At 44.7% G+C, this 26,802-nt stretch overlaps 1 protein-coding gene across 3 annotated transcripts in view; it reads left to right on the top strand.

Moving 5' to 3' along the window:
* Positions 1-26,802, top strand: part of NEBL (nebulette) — a 513,560-nt gene that overhangs the window by 191,351 nt on the left and 295,407 nt on the right. For all 3 annotated transcript variants that reach the window (XM_033931321.1, XM_033931319.1, XM_033931322.1), the window contains exon 4: positions 21,867-21,974. In XM_033931321.1, coding sequence (XP_033787212.1) covers positions 21,867-21,974 — 108 coding nt within the window. The remainder of the gene's footprint in view (positions 1-21,866; positions 21,975-26,802) is intronic.

The following is a 26,802-nucleotide window of genomic DNA, read 5'->3' as shown; positions in this document are numbered from 1 at the left end:
GAAGACAAAGTACAGCATCCCACAGAACAAAAGTGATCATCTTTCAAAACCTGGACTCTGCAGTATTTTGGTAATTCAGTCTTTTAAAGAATGCAAGGTCCAAGGGCACTGCTAACTAATCTGCTGCTAGTGAGAATTATTTTGACAGGTTAGGTCAGGCCTATGAATGATGCTGCATAGCTGAAGAAGATTATCCAATGGCCATTAAATATAGTTTGATAGCCCAGAAACTGTAATTTGTTTTCCCGAGCATGCTGAAATTCAAAGGAAGAAAGCTGTTTAATCATTAATCTGATGGTGAGAACTTGCTTGCTTGATTGGAAACAATTTGTTAATATATGTATGTTAAGGGCGGGTGAGAAATAAACAAACAATTTAATCTTACTCATTCAAAATATGTTTTTCATGGATAAAGTACAACCCCCCTCCCAAGGACCAATGGTATGTCAACATACAGTAATATATGGGCTATGCCTCTGGATTCTATAAAGGGCGCTCCAAAATTTTTATGACTGAATTTGGGCATGATTCTGAGATTCTCACACAACTAAATTGGGTTTCAGCCAATTCACATCAATTGGGTGCTAGCAATCAATTATTGATGTTAATTGGTACCAATTTGGATTATTAATTTGGGCTGCAAAATTCTGAGGGAACGGTACAATTTAGGGGGGGGGGGGTAAAGAACTTTTGTGCATGAAAGAGAAGCGGGACTTGGGTGTGATAGTATGCGATAATCTTAAAGTGACCAAACAGGTTGAAAAGGTGACAGCGAAATCTGAAGGATGCTAGGGTGCATAGGGAGAGGTATGGCCAGTAGGATAAAAGAGGTATTGATGCCCCTGTATAAGACTCTGGTGAGACCTCATTTAGAATATTGTGTGCAATTCTGGGGGCTGCGCCTTCAAAAAGATATAAACAGGGTGGAGTCAGTTCAGAGGAAAGCAACTAAAATGATTGTATTGGTCTACCTCATAAGGCGCACGGAGACATACTTTGGAGGAAAGGCGGGAGAGGGGAGATATGATTAAAAATGTTTAAGTACCTATATGGCATAAATTAGCATGAGGCAAGTCTCCTTCAATTGAAAGTAAATTCCAGAGTGAGAGGGCATAGAATGAGGTTAAGAGATCATAGGTTCCGGAGTAATCTAAGGAAATACTTTTGTACAGAAAAGGTGGTAGATGTGTGGAATAGTCCCTCTGTATAGGTGGTAGAGACAAAGATTATTTGAATTCAAGAAAGTGTGAGTCAGGCACGTGGGATCTTTTAGGGAGAATGTTATAGATTACCGTGGATGTGCACCGAAATTGAGTGCTAGGAATTACTATGGATATGTAGCAAACATAAGCTTATGTAGGGAGAAATGACCTCAGAGACCTTGTTTGTCAAAAAACAATGGTTTGAAATAATTGACTTACTCAGGTCGTGTCTCTATCATTGGTCAAAAACTCCCCACAGTGTGTATTATTAGTTGGGAGTTTTTGACCAATGATAGAGATGCGACCTGAGTAACGCTTCCTTTTACAAAATCGCAAATCTATGAGCGTTGGGAACAGTGCAGAGCATTCAGTAGGCCAGGATGGTAAGTCAATTATTTCAAACCATTGGTTTTTGACAAACAAGGTCTCTGAGGTCTTTTCTTGATACATAGGCTTATGTTTGCTATTTATCCATTGGAGTTCTTTTATTAGTAGCCATTTGCTTTGTGACTCCTATAATTGCATTGTTACTGGTGCTAGGAATTGCCCCTGGTTTCAATGGGTATATGTCTTGGTGCCCAAATTTGGGTGCAGATATTTGCGCTATGTGCTATTCTGTAAGGGTAGTTCAATCTGGATTGCCCTTTACAGTATAGCACTGGGTGCCATATTCTGAATCTGATCCTTGCTATGTAATTTATGAAAAAATGCAGGAAAAATTTTAAGCCATCTGAGATTGGGCAGTACGTGTTTCCAGAGACTGCATCTCAGATATTTAGCATTCTTGGTCTTTTCTCAGCAAATGTCCAAGAAAGAACCTGCAGTGAGGAGATTAATCATTTTAGAGAGGGTCACTGCTGACTCACTCCCTGGCAGGACTTGTCACAGACTTCAAAGGAGAATAATGAAATCCCATTAAAGCAATATCATCCCTTTTTAAACCATATGTCTATTTACCTGGAGGCATAAGTAAAAAGATGTTATACTGTATTATGTTATATGTAGTCTTATATCCCGCTGAATCCTCCACAGAGGCATTAAAGATATGTTACACTCACTATTGTCTTTACACAGTAGGTTACAAATAGCAATTTCATTATAATTAAAGGGTCTGACTAACTCCCTGATGGTGATTTCTATAAGCTAAGTTTTCAGCATTTTGAGGAACATGGGATAAGCAGTAGCATAGGGTTACCAGAAGTCTGGGAAAACCTGGACTTGCCCTATTTTTAGATGACAGTCTGGGTGCCCAGAGGGATTCCAAAACCCGACAGTTTGTTCAGGTTTTGGAAGTCCCTGCCTCTGTGCCTTGTTCGGAGAACATCTGCACATGTGCAGATGTTGATGCAATGACATCATATGCATGTGATAACATAACATAACATCATGCTTATAGACCGCATAACCAGAAGTTCAGCACGGTTAACAAAAAAATGTCCATGCATGTGCAGATGTGGTCCCAAGCTTGGGGAGGTTCATTTGGGGGTGGGGCTGGAGGGATGAATGGAGTGGGGCTGGAGGCAGAACAGGGTGGGCTGGGGGGGCAGAATGGGGCGAGACTAGGTGTCCTTTTTTCATAGAGCAAATCTGGCAACCCTACATTAGCGGTACATGTTTCTGGGGGAAGTAAATTCTACAATTTTGCAGTGGATAGTCTTATATTTTACTCCTTTCAGCAGATCTGTCAAGTAATTCAGTGACTCGAGAAGGTATCAGGAGCATCTCCATACAGGATTTAGAATGTTAAGCAGCATAATTTGAGTTCAACCCTTTTTTTCTGTCGAGAGGCAGTATAATTTTATCAGTTATGGTATAACTTGGTCAGATCTTGATGTATAAAATATGAGTCTAGCTGCTGTGTTCTGTATTAACTGAAGTTTTTTCAGTAGTTTCACCCAAATTCCTGATTATCCCAGGACAAGCAGGCATGATATTCTCACATGTGGTTGACGTCATCTACGGAGCCTCAGCGCGGACAGCTTTTCAAGCAAACTTGATTGAAGTTTCAAGTTTGCTATGCTGCACCACGCATGTGCATGCCTTCTTGCCCACTAGAGGGCGCATCCCCACCTCGTGGTCCTCAGTTCAGTTTTTTCCGCGGAGCCAGAAGCCCTGTGGAAATTGTGCTCTCTCTTTTTTTGCCTTCTGACACCGTGTCTGAGTCGTTTTTCTCGGTCGCTGTGCTTGCTTTATTTTTTTATTCGTTCGTGTGTTTGTTAATCGTTGAAAAAAAAAAAAAAAAAAGATTTTTCGTTCGGCTCCGGGAGCTCCCGGTAGCCGCGGCCGCGGGACCTCGTTCCGTTCCCGGCCGTTTTTCGATTTCATGTCCCGTCCTTTGACGGGCTTTAAAAAGTGCACCCAGTGCGATCAGCTACTTTCTCTCACCGATCCCCACCGGTGGTGCTTACTTTGCCTGGGTCCCGAGCACCCCACCGATTCCTGTCCCAGGTGCTCCACTTTTCAGCAAAGAGCTCTCCGCCGCCGTCATGCCAGAATGGCGGAGCTCTTTGCTGTCGACCCCGCGGAGCAGGCCTCGACGTCGGCCTCGGCTTTGGCCCCGGCCTTGACCTCAGCCTCGACTCCCTCGGCCTCGCCGAGACATCCTGCTTCCTCGAAGCCGACGGCCTCGACTTCGAAGTCGACGGGGGGTAAGTCCTCTCTTCCTTCCTCAGCTCCACCTTCGAAGAAGCCATCCTCGGGATCCTCGACGGGGGCGGGTGGGTCGTCCTCGGCCCCGCCCCGAGCGTCGAAGTCGGGTGCCCCGCGGGAATACTCGAGACCGAGGTCGCCCTCGAGGGAGCACCCGCCGGCCCCGGATCTAACAGCCATGATGGCGGTGCCGGCTTTTCAGGACTTGCTCCGTGCCCTCATTACCTCGGAGCTGTCCGGCGCCTTAGCGCACCTGCAGCCGGCTTCGGCCCCGAGTGCCCCGGCTTCGGCCCCCGGAGTGGCTCCGGCCTCGACCCCGACCTTGCCCTCGACCTTGGTCGACCAGCCGGAACGGAGTGTGCGGCCTCGGGACAAGGTGCGGAGAGTTTGGAGGATCTCTTCCACTTCTTCCTCGTCGAGGTCCTCCCGGGGCTCCTCGCCCTCGGGCGAAGCGCCGGCCGAGGAAGCCTAAGCGTTCTCGCGGGTCTCCTCGGAGGCGCTGTCGCTCCTCGTCGACCGGGGCTGAGACGCTACGTGTCTCGGAGCTCCGCCTCGATAATCCGAGGTTGTTCCGTTCCTCCGAGGGAGGGTTGTCGAGAGACTTTTCGCCGAAACGGAAGGGGCAGACCTCGGTGCCTCGTACCCCGGGGACTTCACACAGGGGTTCCTCGGGGCATAGGCGGTCCCCGACCCCGTCGAGATCGCTCGGGGCGGCCTCTTGGGGCTCGGGGTCTGGTAGGGAACCTCGTTATTCCCGTGAGGCTTCCCCTTCCTTTTTGGAGACGCGGGCCTCTCGATCGCCCTCCCCACCGTCCAAACCCTCCTCCTTTTCCAGATTTGTACTTGATATGGGGAGGGCCTTGGACCTGGATCTGGTGTCTGGTTCACAATACACCAAGGAGTTTTTGGAGGAGCAGGATTTACCTTCTCCCCTGAGGGAGACCCCTCGTCTGCCTCTTAATAAAGTCCTCCATCAGACCTTCCTGAGGAACTTGGACTCCCCTCTTACAGTCACAGCGGTTCCATCTAAAATGGAGTCGAAGTACCGTACCATCCCATGTAAGGGCTTCGAGAAAGCGCAACTGTCTCACCAGTCGTTGCTGGTGGAGTCGGCGTTAAAGAAGTCCCAGCCATCTAGGGTCTCCGCTGCGGTCCCTCCCGGGCGGGAAGGACAGACTTTGGACAAGTTTGGTCGCCGCCTCTATTCCAATTCCATGATGGCGGCCAGGGTCCTTAATTATGCTTTCACGTTTTCATATTATCTGAGGCAGATGGTGAAGGCATTACCCCGTTATCATGGGGTCATGCCGGATTCCCATAAGGGGGACTTTGGTAAATTTATGGCCAACTTGTCACAGCTGCGCCTATACCTCTTTCATGCGGTTTACGACGCATTTGAGTTGGCCTCCAGAGTCTCCGCCTTTGCAGTAGCGATGCGCCGTCTCGCATGGCTCCGAACGGTGGATATGGACCCGAACTTGCAGGAGCGTCTAGCCAGTCTGCCATGTGTCGGATCGGAATTGTTTGATGAGTCCTTGGAGGCGGCGACCAAATGCCTGTCCGAACACGAGCGCTCCATCGCCTCCTTGGTCCGTCCTAAACCACGGGTGACGCCGCAGAAGCCATTTAGACCCCCACCGCGGCGATACCCTCAAAAGTCTACACCAGCATTCTCGAGGCCTCCGCCCAGGCGCCCACCGCAGCAGGGCAGAGGGGCCCAGCCGAAACCTCAGACGCAAGGGGCGTCTAAGCCGGCGCCGTCTTTTTGACGAGATGAGCGGATGGGGGCGGGCCCCCTCCGCACTCTCTCCGGACCCCCTGCCCATCGGGGGCCGGCTGCGGGCCTTTCATTCGGCCTGGACTATGATCACGTCAGACGCTTGGGTGCTCCGTCTCGTCTCAGTGGGTTACTCGCTAAACTTCTCGGCCACGCCGCCAGAACAACCGCCGGGGGCATCTCTTTGCAACCGAACCCAGCTTCCTCTTCTACTCTCGGAAGCCAGGACCTTGTTGAGCCTTCGGACGGTGGAGCCGGTCCCCCCAAACCAACGGGGGCGGGGGTTCTACTCCCGTTACTTTTTGGTCCCAAAGAAGACCGGGGACTTACGCCCCATTTTGGACCTCCGGAAGCTCAACAAGTTCCTGGTCCGGGAGAAGTTCCGTATGTTGTCGCTTCAGGTTCTCTACCCTCTGTTGGAGGAGGGGGACTGGATGTGCTCCCTAGACTTGAAGGAAGCGTATACTCATGTTCCGGTGCATCCCGCCTTCCGCAAGTTCTTACGGTTCCAGGTGGGGGAGTTGCACCTTCAGTATCGTGTCCTCCCCTTCAGGCTGGCCTCGTCTCCTCGAGTCTTCACGAAGTGTATGGTGGTAGTCGCGGCTGCCCTGAGATCTCAGGGACTGCAGGTCTTCCCCTACCTGGACGATTGGCTGATCAAGGCATCATCCCGGGAGGGGGTTATCTCAGCGACCCGACAGACTATCATCTTCCTTCAACGTCTGGGGTTCGAGGTGAATTTTCCCAAATCGCAGCTGTGCCCTGCTCAATCCCTTCAGTTTATCGGGGCCGTGCTGGACACGGTTCGCCTTCGTGCGTTCCTTCCCTCTTCGAGGCTGGAGGCTCTGCTTCGACTGTGCCGTCAGATTTCGCTGCAGCGCTCCGTCTCAGCACACCGGCTGATGATTCTACTCGGCCACATGGCATCGACGGTTCATGTCACACCGTTTGCCCGATTGCATCTGAGACTCCCTCAGTGGACCTTGGCCTCCCAGTGGCGTCAGGATCGAGACCCGCTCTCCCTTCCTGTAACAGTGACTCCTTCCTTGAGACGCTCGCTCCGTTGGTGGACCAACTCTTCCAATCTTTCCGGGGGTTTGCTCTTTCTCGTCCCTCCACATCGCAAAGTCCTGACCACGGACTCTTCGGAGTACGCGTGGGGGGCTCACCTCGACGGTCTGCGGACTCACCTCGACGGTCTGCGGACTCAAGGTCTTTGGTCTGCGGAGGACCGTCTTTGTTACATCAATGTGTTGGAGCTTCGCGCCATTTTTCTGGCAGCTCGAGCGTTCTGCCATCTGCTGCGCAATCAGGTAGTCCTGGTACAGACGGACAACCAAGTGGCAATGTATTATGTAAACAAGCAAGGGGGGACGGGCTCTTGGTCCCTGTGCCGGGAAGCCTTGCGCCTTTTGGAATGGGCGGTCTCCCAGAACATCTTCCTGCGGGCGGTTTACATTCAGGGAGAGAAGAATTGTCTGGCCGACAAACTCAGTCGTGTTCTCCAGCCGCACGAGTGGTCGCTCAACTCCCGAGTTCTGCGAGAGGTCTTCGACCGCTGGGGGACTCCTCAGGTGGATCTGTTTGCCTCCCCAGAGACTCACAAACTGCCCCTCTATTGTTCTCGGATTTACTCCCAGGACCGTCTCGAGGCCGATGCCTTCCTTCTCGACTGGGGAGGGAGGTTCCTTTATGCGTTTCCTCCTTTTCCTCTGATCTTGAGGACGTTGGTTCATCTCAAGTCATCCAGAGCCACTATGATTCTCATTGCGCCTCGTTGGCCTCATCAGCACTGGTTCTCCCTGCTCCTTCAACTCAGTGCCAGGGAGCCTCTACTTCTGCCTGTTTTTCCCTCTCTGCTGTCTCAGAGTTGGGGTTCGCTGTTGCATCCCAATCTTCAGTCATTACATCTGACGGCTTGGTTCCTTTCCCCCTGACTTCGGTTTCTGTTTCTCAGTCGGTCAGGGAGGTGTTGGAAGCCTCACGCAAGGTCTCGACTCGGCTTTGTTATTCCCAGAAGTGGACCAGATTTTCATCCTGGTGTTCCTCGCACCACCTGGATCCGAGTTCGGTTCCGGTGTCCTCGGTTCTGGAATATTTGTTGCATTTGTCCAAGTCTGGGCTAAAGACGACTTCCATTCGGGTGCATCTCAGTGCTATTGCTGCTTTCCATCGGCATCTCAATGGCCGTTCTCTCTCTCTTCATCCTCTGGTGGTTCGTTTCATGAGGGGTTTAGTGAATGTTAATCCTCCTCTGAAACCTCCTCATGTGGTTTGGGATCTTAATGTGGTCTTGGCTCAGCTGATGAAACCTCCTTTTGAGCCTATTGACAAGTCTCTTCTTAAGTTTCTCACTTGGAAGGTGATCTTTTTACTTGCGCTCACGTCTGCTCGTCGGATTAGTGAGCTGCAGGCTTTGGTTGCGGACCCGCCCTTTACTGTGTTCCATCATGACAAGGTGGTTCTTCGCACCCATCCTAAATTTTTACCTAAGGTTGTGTCTGATTTCCACCTCAATCAGTCAATTGTTCTTCCAGTGTTTTTTCCGAAGCCCCACGCTCATCCTGGGGAGGCGGCGCTTCACACGCTTGACTGTAAGAGGGCGTTGGCTTTTTATCTTCAACGCACCAAGTCTCATCGGAAGGTTCCTCAATTATTTTTGTCCTTTGATCCTAATCGGTTGGGACGCCCTGTTTCCAAGCGCACCTTGTCCAACTGGTTGGCTGCTTGTATTTCTTTTTGTTACGCTCAGGCTGGTCTTGAGCTGCATGGTCGGGTTACGGGACATAAGGTCCGAGCGATGGCAGCTTCTGTTGCTTTCCTCCGGTCTACTCCGATGGAGGACATCTGCAAGGCTGTCACTTGGTCTTCGGTTCATACTTTCACCTCCCACTACTGTCTGGATACGTTATCCAGGAGTGACGGCCGGTTTGGCCAGTCAGTTTTGCGAAATCTGTTTTCCTAAATTGCCATCCTCCCACCTGCCCTTTTTTGGTTGGCTTGGAGGTCACCTACATGTGAGAATATCATGCCTGCTTGTCCTGGGATAAAGCACAGTTACTTACCGTAACAGGTGTTATCCAGGGACAGCAGGCATATATTCTCACAACCCGCCCTCCTCCCCGGGGATGGCTTCTTTGCTGGATATGGAACTGAGGACCACGAGGTGGGGATGCGCCCTCTAGTGGGCAAGAAGGCATGCACATGCGTGGTGCAGCATAGCAAACTTGAAACTTCAATCAAGTTTGCTTGAAAAGCTGTCCGCGCTGGGGCTCCGTAGATGACGTCACCCACATGTGAGAATATATGCCTGCTGTCCCTGGATAACACCTGTTACGGTAAGTAACTGTGCTATATAGAGCATTGCAATAGTCTAGTATTGATAGAATCGTTGATTGGACCAGTATCCTATAATGTTGTTGAAAAAGATATGATCTGATTCTTCTAAGTTGTAGTATAAAAAAAGATTTCCGGATTACGTTGTTAGCATGGTTTTTGAAATCCAGTATGGAATCTATAGTGACTCCTAAAATCTTCCTCTGATATGCAAGAATTTAGAGGCTGCAAACATCTGATATATGGTCAGTGTGAAGTGAGGATTAGAGGTGTATATTCCAGGGCATTGGAGTATCTTTTTTGTTGAAGGGCCAAATAAATCAATTCTTAGCCATACTCTCAAGCTTTGTAGTTGCTGGTGCTGGGTTGGGCAAAATATTTGTGGGGCCCACCACATTCTGCCGCTTTTGGATTGAACCAAAAATGAAAACCATAAAAAAGGAGACTTCTTTCATTTCAAAAACAAAATAAAATCATTCCTAAAAGTTCACTTTTGGCATGTGTTTTATTTTAGGATCATGTAACCCATTCTGAGCTTCTGGGATAGAAATCGAAATAAATAAATAAATAAAATGTTTGTGTAGCCATGAGCAAATAGCATGTGCTAACGTGAGGAATTAGGGGGTGCTTCTGTTTCCCAAGGTTAGAGTTTTAAAATGATCAGTGCTTGTAAGACTGGGATTGGTGTATGAAGTGCAACCCTAGGAGCTAGGTTGCCCAGTTTGACAGTAAAGAGTAAAACAGTAGGTGCTAATTAAATGCAAAGTCTTGCACATAGGGAAAGGAAACCCGATGTTCAGCTACAATATGGGGGGGATGGTATTGGGGAGGAGCAACCTGGAAAGGGACTTGGGGGTCTTAGTGGACCAATCATTGAAGTCGGGAGCACAATGCGCAGCGGCCTCCAAGAAGGCGAACAGAATGTTGGGAATTATTAAAAAAAGAATCACTACCGGAACCAGAGAAGTTATCCTACCGCTATATCGGGCGATGGTACGCCCGCATCTGGAATACTGCGTTCAATACTGGTCGCCATATCTTAAGAAGGATATGGCGACACTCGAGAGGGTCCAGAGAAGAGCAACAAAGATGATAAGGGGCATGGAAGGTCTCTCATATGCTGAGAGGCTGGAGAAACTGGGCTCTTTTCCCTGGAAAAACGAAGACTTAGAGGGGATATGATAGAAACTTACAAGATCATAAAGGGTATAGAGAAGGTAGAGAGGGGCAGATTCTTCAGACTGGCGGGGGAAACAAAAACAAGAGGGCACGCAAGAAAATTGAAGGGAGACAGATTCAGAACAAATGCTAGGAAGTTCTTCTTCACTCAGAGGGTGGTGGATACCTGAAATGCGCTTCCGGAGGAGGTGGTAGAGCAGAGTACGATTTTGGGTTTCAAAAAGGGGTTGGACATGTTACTGAAGGAAAAGGGGATTGAGGGGTATAGTTAGAGGGGTACTATAAAGGATAAAATGTCTTACGTAAAGGATCACTACAGGTCACGGACCTGGAGGGCCGCCGCGAGTGCGGACTGCTGAGCACGATGAACATATAATCTGACTCGGCAGAGGCGATGCTTATGTTCTTTAATTAGTAATAACAGTAGAGTATGAACTTGTGACCTAGGGAGTTTGAAAAAAGCTCATGGGTGAGAAATTTGTCTTTTGGTCAGAGCACACCAACTGACTAGTGCAATTGGAAAAAGGACTATAACATCATCTTTTGGATATAGGAGGAGTGTGTAAATAGGTCATCATGTCCACCAAGAAATTGTTCCTCTGTTTATTTCACTAACGAGAAGTAAAGTTGGATTTTGTTTTGGACCTTGCATCCTAATGTGGTCTGCATTATTCAGAGAGAGAGAAGAAGAAATCTGGTACATGGCTTGCTTTGGGACTCCAGCTGATAAGTTGGTCCCAGATGTGGTCCTAACAAAATTAACTTTGTGTGCCCCTTCCCAGCATCCGGGTAAGTAAGGGGTTAAATTTGCTAAGCTAACATTAGTTGTTTAACATGATAATTATCATATAGCATTGGTTCCCAAACCTGTCCTGAGGGAATTGCTAGTCAGTCAGGTTTTCAGAATATCCACAGGAGAAAGATTTGCATGCAGTGGAGGAGGTACATGCAAATCTCTCTCATGATTATTCATTGTGGATTACTGCTGTATACCAAGGGTTTTCAACTCAATCTTTGGTACATACCCAACCAGGCAGGTTTTCAGGATGCCTGCAATTAATATGCACGAGATAGATTTGTATGCAATGAAGGCAGCACATGCAATTTTATTTCATGCATATTCATTGTGGAAATCTTGAAAATCAAATTGTCTGGATGTGCTCTGAAGACTGAGGTGAGAACCCTTGCTATCCATTAACAGCAGAGGTATGTGATAACAAAACAGTACCACTTGTATTAACCATGCAATGTGGAGGGAATGGGGATGAAGCCTTAGAGTGAACTTATTGGTAGTTACTGCATGTTAACTTTTAAGGTTGCAGATAACACAGCATAGTTAATGCTACCTCAAGAAGTGGAGTTAGCTGCATTGTTACCTGCAGTGCAGTAATTGTATTGACCCTGTAAAAACTTTGCCCCCCCCCCCACACACACACTTCTTGGGCTCATCGCTCTCACAGGCTCCAGCTTTACTCACACAAGTTTGCTTCAGCATATGACATATTGAGCAAATTTGCCTTAAAACAAGAAAATTGTTTGGGATGACATGGGAAATATGAGACCTAAAGTTCAGACCTTCATCAAGAATGACACCCAGATTTTTACAGAATTCTTAAATGGAAATGGAACACCTTTAATAGTTGGTAGAAGAAGCATCGGGGTTGAATATGGGCCATGATGAAAGAAGAAATGGCTTCATACTTATCAGTATTTTACCTGCAATGTTCTGAATGAGTCAATCTGCAATTTTGTCAATTTTATTGAACTTCCAGGAATATCAGATGATAGAGAGAAAATCTGGATATCAGACATATAAATAAAGAAGAAAGATATTGAAAAGTATATGGCCCAAGACTGATCATTGAGGAATACCTAAGGACAGAGAATGGGGTGGGGGTGGGGGTACAGAATAAGTATTGGAGTGAAAAACTACATGGGAAAGATTTATAAGATAAGATTTAAGCCAAGAAAAAACAACACTGAAAAGATGAAAATCAACGAGTATGAAATAAATGACCAAATCAAATGCAGTAGAGAGATCCAGAGATATAGTAATTTCTTCTGCAGAGTATCAAGAAACCACTAACTCAATCCCTAATACCTCCTGACCAAATCTTTAGCTCTTTTTTGAAGAAGGGACAAAGGAAGAGTATTCCATAAAGTGGAAGCTAAGAAGGCAAAGAGGCTTGCCATGAGATTTCCAACCTGGTCATTGATGAAGTAGGGGTAAACAGTAAACAGGTTTGGAAAGAACATAAACTTTGACAGGGAAAATATGGAGTCACACAATTGGCTAAATAGATTGGTTGATCAGTATGAAGTTCATGATATGCCCAAACCTCTCATCCCTTTCTTACCCCTCCCACAAGACTCATTTACTTCAAAACCATCTCTTCCGTATCTGTACCTTTAGAGTGATTCATTCATCCACTACCCCCAATCTTCTTTCTTCTTCCCACCCTACCCTCTTCCTTTCTTGTAGGCTCACCTCTTACTGTTGCCTGTCCCCTCTCTCTCCCCACAAATACAGTCACTCTTCCTTTCTCCCAAGTTCATTCCTTCTTTCACAAATGCAGAGGGTTGTGGCACAATTTCATGGGAATTCATTGCCCCCGATAGATTCTCCATCAGAGGAATTATGGACCGAATTCAACATTATGATCAAATCAGTTATAAAAATAATTATTCAAAGCCTCTTGTTCACTTGACCCTTGCCCTCTTGGTGTTTTATTGTCCATAATGGATGCTTTGTCACGTTCAGTCATGCTAATTGTATCAAAATCTTTATTGGCTGGGTTCTCAACTGAAGAAAGCTATTGTTTGCCCATTGCTAAAAAATTGTATGTCTAATACAGATATGGTTAACGATTCAAAAAGAACCCGCAACAGAGGGAGAAAAAACGTTGCAAATAAAAACAGATCTCCCCTGCCCCAAAAGTAGAAAGGGTGGGAGGAAGAGACAGCTCCGACAACTCTGTCTAACAATAATAATAATAGCGGTTAAGGGAAGCCCTCAGTAACACAGCTTGCTATGGGGAAACACCCCAAAGGCACCAGCTGTCACAAGTATAACCCACTCACGAGCAGTGTTCCCTCTAAGCGGGCGGGTGTTGTGAGCAAACTTTTTTCACCGTGAGCCAAAAATATCGGGCGCCAGCAAGTTATGAGCCAACTCGCCCGATTCTCCTCTCGCCGCCCTGCCATCTGCCGTACGCCTCTTCCGATCGTGCGCTGTGACGAGAAACGTGTGCGCTGCGATGTAATATTTTGTGCGCCAGCGCACGCCAGCGCAGCTTAGCGGGAACACTGGTTCAAATGGTTTTATTTATTTCCCCAAATTTATTTTTGTTATACGCATTGAAAATATTTGATATTGCGTTTAAATCAAAATCTCAATAAACTTGAAACGAGTGCCCGTGAGATTGTGGGAGGGTTAAATACTCAAAACTTAGAAGTTTTTGCTACGCCAGCTTTCTGGTATCTTTACATACAGTGGCGTACCTAGCATATGTAACATCCGGGGCCCATCATTTTTTGGCACCCCCCCCCATCTGTAAGAAAAACATGATTTTTAGTAACAAACCACACGTCACACATGAGTACCTAGGAAAAGGCAGCATCTTACATATTGCAGTGAGCAGTACATCAATACACCCATTGTAAAACTAAACAAGCCAGACCAGCACAGATCAATCCTACACCGTCAATCCTAACAGAAAACCATGTCTTTCGAACACACAGAACACAGAAAACACCTTCGCCTAGTAAGGAATATGTAATCACAAACTAACCCCTCCCTCTTTTACAAAACTGTAGTGTGGATTTTAGCTACGGAGGTAACAGCTCTGATGCTCATAAAATTCTGAGCATCAGAGCTGCTACCACCAAGGCTGGTGCTAAAAACGCTTCACAGTTTTGTAAAAGGGGGGATAAAATAAAAATACATAGACAAAGGTTAAATTGAACCAGCAAGAAGCTGGACTCTGCATACAATGCTTCACAGAAACAGTGACACATGTCTCCTAAAGCAATAAATAAATAGAAATTTTTTTCTACCTTTGTCTTCTGTGGTTTCTCCTTTCCTCATCTTCTTGTAACTCTCTTCCTTCCATCCACTGTCTGCCGTCTCTCTTCCCCTATATGGCATCTTCTCTCCTTCTATGCCCCTTCCAGAAACTGTATGCCTCCCCCTTCCATCTCTCCTTTCACCCCATTGGTCTGGCATCTCTCTCCTCGCCTTCCCTCTCCCACACCTCTCCTCATAGTCTGGTATCTCCCCTTCCCTGATTCTCTGGCATCTCTCTCCTTTCCTTTTCTTCCATCTTTCGCTCCCCCTCCATGCTCTCACATCTCCCCCTTCCTTTTCCCTTAGACTGGCATACCTTCCTCGTACGCTCCAAGCCCTGGCATCTCCTTTAATTCCCTCCCTCATCTTCCTTCTCCCTCCAGCTGGGTACCGCAACACTCTTCCCTGCAGCTCTGCACTTCCCCACAATTGCCATGCTTCGGTTCCTCTTCTTCCTTCCTTCCTCCCCCCCCCCCGCGGGACCCTGCGGCACCATCAACTCTTACTCCCTCTAATGTCGGCCCTGCAGCTCCAGACTTCCTCGCACCTTCTCCCCTCCCCCTTTGGATCGCTATTATTTTAAATGTTATAGCCGCGGAGCTGTATCCATCAGTGGAGATGTCTAACCTCGGCCTGCCCCGGAACTCTTACTGCAACAGTGACTTCCTGTTCCTGCCTAGACGGGCGTCTGCTGCAGTAAGAGTTCCGGGGCAGGCCGAGGTTAGACATCTCCACTGATGGATACAGCTCCGCGGCTATAACATTTAAAATAATAGCGATCCAAAGGGGGAGGGGAGAAGGTGCGAGGAAGTCTGGAGCTGCAGGGCCGACATTAGAGGGAGTAAGAGTTGATGGTGCCGCAGGGTCCCGCGGGGGGGGGGGGGGGAGGAAGGAAGGGAAGGAAGAAGAGGAACCGAAGCATGGCAATTGTGGGGAAGTGCAATCCCCCCAATGCGTCCCCTTACCTTACCGACGCGTGTGTGCGCTGTGAAGAGAAACTTTGCGCTGCGATGTAATATTTTGTGCGCGAGCGCAGGCCAACGCAGCTTAGCGGGAACACTGCAGCTGGAGCTACCAAAATCAGCCAAGCAGGCATGAATACACGCTAGGTCGGTAGGTGAAAGTACTTAGCTTCTCCGGTGAACAAGAAAAATAGCCAGCCACGATGAAGCTCATCCAACGGGACTCCATTTCAAGGGTAGAAACCCCCTTCCTCAGGAACCAGCCAGGCTATCTCAATAAAGTCTTGAACACTAGCCTCAGATGATATCGCAAAGTTGAAAATGGTGCTATAAATTTATACAATTATATTATTTATTGCTCACCTGTAGCACATTGGTTTGTGCACTGGTTCACATATTTATTGCACACAGGGTTAGCCCGGGGATGTTTCCCAGTTATTACCCGTGAGTGGGTTATACTTGTGACAGCTGGTGCCTTTGGGATGTTTCCCCATAGCAAGCTGTGTTACTGAGGGCTTTCCTTAACCACTATTATTATTGTTAGACAGAGTTGTCGGAGCTGTCTCTTCCCCCCACTCTTTCTACTTTTGGGGCAGGGGAGATCTGTTTTTGTTTGTAGTACAGCTATGGAGCATTTTCATCCAATATCATCATTGAATTTTCTAGCTGCAAGATTTTCTCGATAAATATGCAATCCTAGATGACTTTCAGTTTGGGTTTAGACCCAAACATTAGACTGAGCTTTTCTTGCTATCTGTTCTTGATACGTGCACAAAGGGACCATGGGGTATCTTATTTCATGATATTCTTGGATGTCTCAGAAGCTTTTGACACTATTAATCACCAAATTATTTTGGCTATATTACGAGCCATGGGTATTGCTGAGTCTGTTTTGAATTGGTTCAGTTCATTCCTGACAAACAGGGCTTTTTGTGTTGAAGTGGGTCAGGATAAATCTGATTGGTCTGCTATGAACTGTGGTGTCTCCAAGGGTTCTGCCTTCTCTGTGGCTTTGTTTAACATCTACATGTCACCATTGTGCAGAAAGTTGCGAATGTTGGGTGTTAATTTTCATTTTTATGTTGATGACATCCAGTTCTTGATTCTGTTGGTTAAATCAATGGATGACGCTCTGTCTAATCTCAACAACTGTTTTCATGTCATACAGGATTGTATGTAACAAAAATCAGTTAAAACTAAATGTGTAAGTTCACTCATAAACAATCTTGGATCATATTATAGAGGACTTGAGATTGTCCGACTAGAACTTTTTCTTTCTACATCATGTAAATGATTTTCTTATAATTTTGTGTTTGATCTAACAATCTTTCTGTACAAAATGTTTTGATTTTGTTAAGAATTTTAAAACGATAAATAAAGAATTAAAAAAAACAAAAAAAACAAAAACTAAATGTAGCTAAAACTGAGGTTTTATTTATTAGTCAAGAGAGGAATCTTCAGAATTGCCCATCTGAGATTGAGCTTGATAGTGTGACAGTTCCTGTACTGCATCAATGTAGGTACCTGGGGATGTTATTAGACTCATCATTATTCTTCAAACCACAAATCAAAGCTGTCAGTTCTCATGTGCTTTTCAAACTACGACTGTTACATAGATTGAGGGATTACTTATCAAATGAAAATTTTAGAACAGCTATTGTGTTGTTGATAACTCCTTTTTTTGATTACTGAAACTCACTCTACTTAGGATTACCACAGTGTGTCTTGCAATCTATGCAACTAGCTCATTATGCTGCTGCATGTCTAATTGTTCACGCCGTGAAATCTGATCACATCACTCCAATCCTTAGAGACCTACACTGGCTACGAATCCGTGTGCGGATCAAATTCAAAGACGTATGCAGGGCCGGATTAAGCAATAGGCCCAGTAGGCACGTGCCTAGGGCCCAAAATGGTCAAGGGAGCCCGATGAAGGAGGACATCAACATTCTTTTTCCAAACGGCGATGGGCCCCTCCAGCATCGATCGGCAACGCGGTCCTCCCCCATCGATGGAAAGTAAAACAAACAAGCAACGCAGGTGAGAAAGGCGACGGGAACTGTAATTTTGCAAGCGGTGCTGCTTGCCCAAAGCTTCCCTCTGACGCAGCTTCCTGTTTCCGCCTGGGCGGTTGGCATTAGAGAGAAGTTTTGGCCGAGCAGCAGCACTGCTTGCAACATAACGGGGGGCTCACCCGCGTTGCCGATCTTACTTGCTTGCCAACGTGAGTACTCTGTTTAGATTTGCAGCACTTCCTTTAAGACCGGTAGTCTGTTTACTGTGCCACGACCTGCAGCCCAAAAACGAGCTGCTCCCAAAACGACACTTGTTAGACCCCACTCCTCCTTCACAGGTCATAGCGTAGCTCGGCAGAGACTGACATAAAATGGTAGTGAAGCAGAGAATCCGAATGGCCAACGAGAAGCACATGGGCTGGAGGCCTCTTGCTGACACGTCTTTCAAGGAAATTACAGCTTTAACAAATCTGAAAGGTACTTTCAGGAATATGTTTAATATTGCAGTTAGAATCATGGTGTTTCCTTTTTATTTTGTGGAATGCTGAAGGGTAGAATATAGTGCCATTGTCCCTTTTTTAAAAATTAACTTTTGGAGCTTACATATGAAATACAGGGTGAGTGAAACTCAGCAGGTTAAAATTAAATTCAGAAACGACCCCCAACCACAAGAAAAGTAGAATAAAATACTTAATTTACATATTTAAAATGTCTCTTTGAGTCTCTGTCTCTTTTAGAGTGCATAAAGCTGTTTTGGCTGTCCACAATTGCTCTTACGTTACAGATAAATACTGATCTTGCTTAAACTGATTTTTGGTGAAAAGAACTATTGAAACACAAAGCATTTTCTGCTGTGCCTTTTTGCCAGCTCTTACAGTCCTTCATCTGAAACAGAGCTGTGATTCTTTTCATGAGACATACTGTTATTCATGTCTGCAGTTAAGTTTAAGGAAAGATCCCCTCCTTCCCCTTCGCTAGTGAACTCCAGAGTTTGGAAGGAGTGAGAAATAAGATTCTCTCACACAGGTCTCAATTCTCCAAATCTGGAAAAGCAGGGTGGGGGTGGGGGTTAGTTTGTGAGTACTTATTCCATACTAGGTGAGGGTGGTTCTGTGTCCTATGTGTATGAAAGACATGGGGGTCCTTTTATCAAGGCGCGGTAGGGGTTTAATGCGTGGAATACCACGCGTTAAACCGCCTGCCGCTCTAGTCGCTAACACCTCTATTGACGAGGCGTTAGTTTTTTGGCTTGCCGCGGGGGTTAGCGCTTGATGAAATGTCCGACGCGCTAACCCCCGTAGCGCGCCTTGATAAAAAGAGCCCATGGTTTTCTGTTAGCATTGACCAGCCTTGTTTGGCGAAATGCATCAGGCATGGTTCCTGGGAGCACCTCAAATAAACCTGATTTGAATCTCCTTATTGTCAGCCGATCTTCTTGTCTTCCATGTTGGATTCTTTGGTGGACCACTTGCCTTGTAGTTTTGTTAAAAATTAACATGCATGGAGTGTAACTTACCAGAGGAATTACAGATTTGGTTGTTTATATATATGGGTTAAAGTTGGACGACATAAAGTGAGGCAGTTGAGAGGAGTTGCAAACTTGGTTATTAATATAGACTTATGTTTTGGATAGTATTACTGCTTTACAATGCATTAGAACACTTTTGTATACGTATGGAAAGGGTTCAGAGTTAAAGTCCTGGGTAAGTAGGTGGGAAGGAAGGGGGGATTTGTTAAGAGATGTTTGGGGCTTGCATAGAACTAAAACTGTACACTGGCACTGGTATGGTAATCTTTGTTTTGAATTTTATAATAAAAAGAAAAAAAAGAAATACAAGTGGAAGTAAAGAAGAAAACAAGTAATTAAATGAGGGCGAGGCATAGGCAGGCAGGGGTGGGGTGTGGGCGGGGCATGGCTGGGGGGCCCAGTGTACTTGTGTGCCTAGGGACCTCAAAGAATTAATCCTGCCCTGACCTTATGCATAATTTTCAGATTGTTACAGGACAACTCACCGTCTGTTATATGTTCTATTCTGCAGTTTTATCAGCCAGCGTGTACTTTACGCTCTTCAGACAGGATGCGCTTGTAAGTGCCCTCATTAAGCATAGTGATGCTATCAGTTAGTCGTAAAACAATGCTTTCCGTTCAGGGCCCAGTGTTCTGGAATGCCCTACCCTTAGAATTAAGATAGAGCCCTATCTTTCAGCAGATTAGGAAAGGTCTAAAAATGGTCTTATTTGAGCACTGCTTTGCAAATTAGAAAAGGAAGAAATGAGGAGCAAGACCATTTAAATTTTTTTTTCTTATTTTCCTATTATATCTGTTTTAGTTGATTTATCTTCAATATATGCTTGACTATTTATTTACATATTGTTACTATGTATGTTATGTTGTAAGCCACATAGAATTGTTGGATATGCAAGCTATAAATATTTAAATAAATAAGTAAGTTTTTTAAGTTTAAGTTTTATTAGGATTTTATATACCGCCTATCAAGATAATCTAAGCGGTTTTACAATCAGGTACTCAAGCATTTTCCCTATCTGTCCCGGTGGGCTCACAATCTATCTATCGTACCTGGGGCTATGGAGGACTAAGTGACTTGCCCAGGGTCACAAGGAGCAGCGCGGGGTTTGAACCCACAACCCCAGAGTGCTGAGGCTGTAGCTTCAACCACTGTGCTACACAATACTGTTCTTACCCCCTTCATGAACCCAATCCCTCAATCACAACCCCTGTGCTGAAACCCTCTTCCTTGACTTATGCTCTTATTCTTTCTCTCTTCCCCCTATCTCTTTAGATTACCTTTCTCCTTCAGTCCCCTTACATTACTGCCTACAGGAGGTTAGTAGTACTAGTAGGATAATGAGAATAAATATGCCTATGGCCAAGCTCACCCTCTCCACCTTTTCAGTTCAATAGTGTTCTTCAGGTAGGGTGGAAGAGGGATTGAAGGTCTATAATGGTGGTGTTGATTAGCTGCACAGGAGGCCCAGGATGACAGTGGTGACAACTGTAAAGAATATCAGAGCTACTGTTGGCAGTTAGAGGAGTAAGTTTTGGTCTAGACTGGCAGTAATGACTGAACAGTGGTTTAGTAGGACTCATTTTTGGGCCTGCACCACTGCTGCTAATTGATTGGGCCTGAATCAAAAGTGTATGTGTAGTGGTCCCCTATTGTGATGAGCTGCTGCCTAGTAGCAAATAGTATTGCCTGATTCACTCATTCAAATCGATTCACCCATTGACTTCAGTGAATCAATTTGAATCAATTCATTCGACAAAAAAATCAGACTTGCTGATTTAGCGATCAACACCTGACCCTGGTGATACCTGACATACCTCTGGGCCTCCTAAAGCAGCAACAGCAGTGGCAGCGGCTGGCTGATGGAGGCATCACTCTGAACAGAAAGCTTGCGGCCTGCCCCACCGAGGCTTTCCCTCTGCTGCATCACTGATGATGCCATTGATGATGTGGCAGAGGGAAGCCCTGGTGGGGCAGACCGCAAGCTACCTGTTCACAGCACTTCCTCTGCCAGTTGGCCACCGCCACAATTGCTGCTGCTTTGGGAGGCCCAGAGGTATATCGGATCTCACGGGGTGGAGGGGGTGGGGGGGGGACGGTGGGTAGCTGCTGCAGGGGGATAGAGGGAGGTATGGAAAACTACTGCACAGGAGGATGGGAAGGAGGGAGGGATAGAAAGCTGCTGCACAGGTGGAAGGGGAGGGAAGCTGCTGCTCTGGAAGATGGGAGGAGAAGAAAACTACACATGGGGGTAGAGAAGAGGAAGGGAGAGATGTAACAAAGAGGTAGAAAAGGGTTATAGGGAGAAATCCTGCATCTGGTGGAGGGGAGGGGAAAATGCATGGAGAAGAGAGGGGGGAGAAATTTTGGACATAGGGTGGAGGGCTCGGAGAGATGATGCATGGGAAGAAAGAAAGAAATGTTGCACATGATAACGTAAGGGAGGAATGGAGAGATGCTGCATGGATGGAGGGGAATAGAGAGGTTTGACCCATGGCACAAGACAGGGAGTGAGAGAGAGATGGTAGACTGTAGGAAAGAAACAGAAATGTTGGATATAGCAGTGGAAGGTAGAAAAAAATAATGTTATTTTTTATTTTGTGATTACAGTATGTCAGATTTGAAATGTGTATTCTGCCAGAGCTGATGTTAGACAGCAAGCATGAGCTGGGACCTAACAGAGTGGAAAAGTCTGTTGTTTATTTTGTTTACACCACAATGTCAGCATGGGGTTTGAGAGGGCAAAGGAGGGTGAGATGGGTGAAGAGGCTACAAAATAAACCTGCCAGGACGTTTGAGGAAACCAAAAAAACAAACTAAAACGCACGATTGGGTGAGAGTAAGAGCACTCTTTCCTACATTCTCCATACATAGGGCAGTTAGTAAGGTAAAAATTTGTGTGTGCTTTCAGTGTGCTGACTAGATAGTTCTTTATTCCTTTTGATGTGCAGATGTACTTATAACCCAAATGAAGATTTTATGACTCCATTCAAGGTGAAAACCTAAATTTTGGATCCACTGACCTATGCAGTGGCTGATGTAGCAAAAATATCGAGGCCAAATTTTATCATGTATTTATTACAGATGTATAATGTGTGGTATCTTTTGATTATTAGCTCTAAAATTATATCTGGTTTTTTTTTTTTCTGTGCAGGTCAAATACAAAAAAGATTTTGAAGAAAGCAAAGGAAGAGGGTTCAGCATTGTAACAGACACTCCTGAATTACAAAGACTGAAAAAGACTCAGGAACAGATCAGTAATGTATGTGCCAATCTCTGCATTTATGAACTCAAATTTTTGTGGTTGAGGAGGTGAAATCTCTGAGGTTTAGTGTGGAGAATTGTGGTCTGACTGATTCTGTGTCAGGTTCTGATGGTGTGTTTCTATAATAGTTTCACAACATGTGACCTATATACTAAAACCTGCACTTAATTGGAGCATCCAATTATAGCTTGCTTTTTTTTCTAGTTGTAGTAATGCCCACTTTGTGCGTAAATGTTTTAAATATGTTTGTTCCTCTACATTAACTGCTGAGAAGAGAACACCAGGTCTTTCATTGTACTTCCCGGCCACCCTCCCTAATTCCCATGAAGGAGGAGGACTCCTTCCTCACTATCCCCTAAAGATGGCAGCCTCAATCCCTGGAGACATGAGAAAAATGCACTGCTATGTGAAGTCTGAGGATACTATATGAGCGAAGGACAACCATGCAACAAAACTGGGGTGAGTGTCTTTCTACCTCTTTGTTTCGCTGCTGCTGATCACTGAGTAGAGGGTTTCAATGTATTATCAACAATGACACCAAGATCCTCCTATTGTGAAACCTTGCATTATGTAAAATAACACATCTTAAAGATAGCTCAGGTAACTGTGTCCCTGAATGGATAGGGTAGATATTCAAAAGGATGTATCCATATAGAGGCAGACAGTATGAAGATAATAGTTTATTCAAGTTTCAAGTTTATTTGTAATTTGATATATGGACCATCACAAATATCAGGTCAGTTTACAATAATAAAAATTTTAAAAAAATATATATAAGATATTTAAAATTGCATAAATAGCTAAAAAAAATGGGGAAGTCAATGACAAGACAAAGACATAATAGAGACAAGTGGGTGACAAGAGGAGAGAGGGGGAAAGGGAGGTTGTTAATTACATTATGTAAATGAATAAAAAGGAAGGAAAGAAACAATGCACCCTAATCTAGAAAGTGGAGCCTATTATAGAAAGAAAAGTATACGCCTACTTAAAAAAAATAAGAATACTAATGTAACCTGAAAGCATACAAACAGATGTTGCAACTCTATGTTTTGTATTGATTCATGCACTGATGTACTGTGAACTTCATTGATGTTTCAGTTTTATATTCTCTTGTATTTTTCAAAATCTTAATAAACTTTTATGGAAAAAAAAAAAGAATACTAATGTGACAAGCTAAATTTGCACCTTTGGTTTTGGTGTGAGCGCCCACACTCCCCATAAAGCTGGTACACATTTTGGTCAGCAGTTTGTATTTATATTCAGAGGGGTTGACTCTTCCAGATAGTGGCACTAAGGGCTCCTTTTACGAAGCTGCGCTAGCGTTTTTAGCACACGCTAACCCTGCGCTACACAAAAAACACTAACGCCAGCTCTATGGAGGCATTAGCGTGTAGCGCACGCTAAAACCGCAAGTGCAGCTTAGTAAGAGGAGCCCTAAGGTGGTGGTTGTGGGATTCAACAAAGGGTGCTAAGCATGTTAGAGCATGCCGACCACTAAAGACATCCATTATATTCCTATGGTCTTCTTTTGCAATTAGCACGTGCTAAGGTGCTTAGCACCCTTTGATGGAATTTCCCCCTAAATTGTGGGTTGTTTTTTTTTTTTTTTTTTTAAAGTGTTTGACATATTGCCTGAATATTGACCCAGTAGTTTCCAGTGCTGCCTGCAGTCCTCCCTTAATCTGGCCCAAATTATTCAGGTAAATTCTGACTATTAAGTGGGGAAGTGATCAAGCTGCATTAGAGTAATAAACACATTTTATGGGGGCAATAACCTGATTACTTTGGACTGTGTTGGAGAGACAATGGATCTGTTAGCTTTTTGTGTTAAAGATATTTTTTTCACTTGCTAAGAATGTGAAAGTATTAGTCTAGAAACATATCTCCAGTTTGTCTGGGGTAACTGCTACAACTGAGATAACAAGGCTTGGGGGAAGTTAATATGAACCAGAGAACAAATTCATATCAAGTTGTATTGAATTACCAGACCTCAAATACCCAAGGCACTACTTGAATGAATTTTCGTGCCCTTGCTGGGGTGGTAAATTCATCATTAGTCTTAGTAAAGTGACCTGTGCTGTGAATATTTATTTAAATATTTATAATATCAATTTTCAATAAATATAAAGTGCATTAGGTCCTTCCTATTTCTCCTACTATAAACTGCGTCGAGCTCTACGAACGTGGAGATGATGCGGTATACAAACCTAAGGATTAGATTAGATTAGATTAGATTAGGTGCATAGGAAGGAAAGCATTTATCTTTTGTGCCCGACGGCTCGGTTTCATCAGGGCCTATGCCTCCTTCTATTATTGCACCAAACTTATTTAGAAAGCTTTAACGGAGCCCAAATAACCAGCCGATTTAGTATGCGCTGTGCGGGTGCTGGTTATTGTGGCTCTAGCGCCTAATGCACTTTATATTTATTGAAAATTGATATTATAAATAAATATTCAAAGCACAGGCCACTTTACCAAGACCAATGATGAATTTACCACCCCAGCAAGGGCACGAAAAATCATTCAAGTAGTGCCTTGGGTATTTGAGGCCAGTAATCCAATACAACTTGATATGAATTTGTTCTCTGGTTCATATTAGTTTTTTGTTTTGAACAAATTTTTATTTTCTTCAATTCCAGTTGGGGGAAGTTAAGCAATTAAATGTCAACTTGGTTAAAAATCTAATTAACCATAAACTGGAGCAAATGGAGACTGCATGAATGAGCCTTATACGTAGGTTTCTTAATTTTCCTAGGGTGTGTGATCAAACATCTGCGGAGACCCTTAAGAAATATTGCACAGAAATATTGACTCTGCTAGAGTGGACTACCACTCATAACAACATGTACTATCTGCCAGGGTGCGGAAGAAATGGAGAGGCGCTGCAGGTAGGGGAAATTCCAACACCTTTAGACAATTTAGATGAAACTGTTATTAGAACAGCTTGATCTGATCTCATTTGTTTTTGCTCAAAACCTGGATAAAATCACGAGGCTTTGTTTCCACAAATTACAAGTTCTTTTCCGGGCTAGAAGCATTGGGTCTGTCCAATATCACAAAAGAAACTCAGCAATGTCACAAATAATTTGCTTCTTTGTAGCAAGAGACCCAGGTTTTGGCTGTTCTTTTAAATGTTGGGTGAATTATGCCAGTATTGGATATGTTGTTTGTTTTTTGTTCTCAGAGCAACTAAAAGCATATGGTAACCCTAACTAAAGGCATTTCTAGCTAGCAAGAAAAAATTAGTGCAGGTAGGAAAGTTTCTTTGTATACCCATTATCATACTGATTATGCTATAATGTTAAACCTTTCTTGATTTAATGCCTTTGATTGTATTTCCTTTATAATTTCCTAAGATCTTCTCCCTCCCCCCCCTCTTTTTCTTTGAGGTCTAATTTCAGTGCACATACCTGAAAGCTTTTCTGTTAATTTTAGAAGCCCTTTTGCTAGATTGCAGAAAGTTTTGGAGGTGAAGTGGCCTAGTGGTTTGAGCAGCTGCCTCAGCACCCTGAGGTTGTGAGTTCAATTCCCACTGCAGCTCCTCCTTGTGACTCTGGGCAAGTCACTTAACACTTCATTGCCCCAGGTACAAAATAAGTGCCTTTCTAAAATATGTAAACCTCTTTGAGTGTAACCACACAGAAAAAGTGGTATTTCCTGTCCCCTTTATCCTGCATTTACTGCACAGAGATCACCTTTTTTTCTTTTTGCAGTATTGGATATTGTAATATTCAAATTTTTTTTTAAAAAAGTAGTTGGGGGGGGAGGGGGGATAGTAAACCATAGAGAGGAGGACACAAGCCCAAAAACCACTCTAACCACTGCATGATGGAAAATGTGAGTCCACCAAAATCCTACTGTACTGCCATATAGATGGCACCTGCAGCCATAAGGATTATTGGGGTTGTAGACAGGTGGGTATAGTATATTTGGGAGGTGTTTGGGGTGCTCACCATGACCTGCAAGGGAGTTGAGGTGAGATGTTTATATGGCACCCTTTTTGTGAGGTTCATAGCAGTGTCCTGTAAGGTGCCCCACTACTCTGTTGCCATATCTGGGTGGCCAGTTCATCACTTTTTTGACCCCTCTCATGTCCAAAAGGTTTTGTTCTAGTTGTTTGGGACTTGGGACAATTTTTTGGATGAGAATGTAGTATAAAGATGGACATACTAGCGGTCTGGACTTAGAAGTAGACAATTTTTGGGGGAAAAAAATTTGGACATATTTTTTGAGAATGGACTTTGGACGCTGCCTACTTTGGGTGACCAGTGCCCTGGGCCCAAAACAGACTTAGACGTTTGTTTTGATTATGCCTTTCCACGTGTCTCACAGGTTTCAGGCTTTGTGTTCTCCAAACAAATGAACCATGTTGAACTGCTGGAACCATTTCCTTTGTACACAATTGCAAACTTCTCCTTAGTGAAATGAGCCCACAAAAACCTATTTAAGATGAGTTAATAAAGTTTTCTGGGAATTCTGTTGAATGATGAAGAAAATCTGCAAATTAGATAAACATTCTTGTTTGAATATTTTGGGTTTTTTTTGTTTCTTTATGTAGTGAATAATTTTGGGGGTTTTCATCATCCATGATAATGTCTAGCAAATGTCTTTTGAGTGTCATATAAACATACTTTTTCTTGTTTCTTGAAACATAAAACTGATGAAATAACTAAATGGATGGAAGAACTTGGTCTCTGAGTTTGACGAAGATTTGACTTTTGGTAAAGGAAGTTATGCTGTCATCCGGTGACATCTTACAGTCCCATTCCTCTAGTTCAGCTTCACTTCTAAAAGGATCACAGATGGCATTTAACACTACTGAACC

The sequence above is a fragment of the Geotrypetes seraphini genome, chromosome 2 (assembly GCF_902459505.1).
Source record: "Geotrypetes seraphini chromosome 2, aGeoSer1.1, whole genome shotgun sequence".
Lineage (NCBI taxonomy): Eukaryota > Metazoa > Chordata > Amphibia > Gymnophiona > Dermophiidae > Geotrypetes > Geotrypetes seraphini.
Note: the sequence above shows the minus strand (reverse complement) of the source record. Positions and strands in the feature narration are given on the sequence as shown.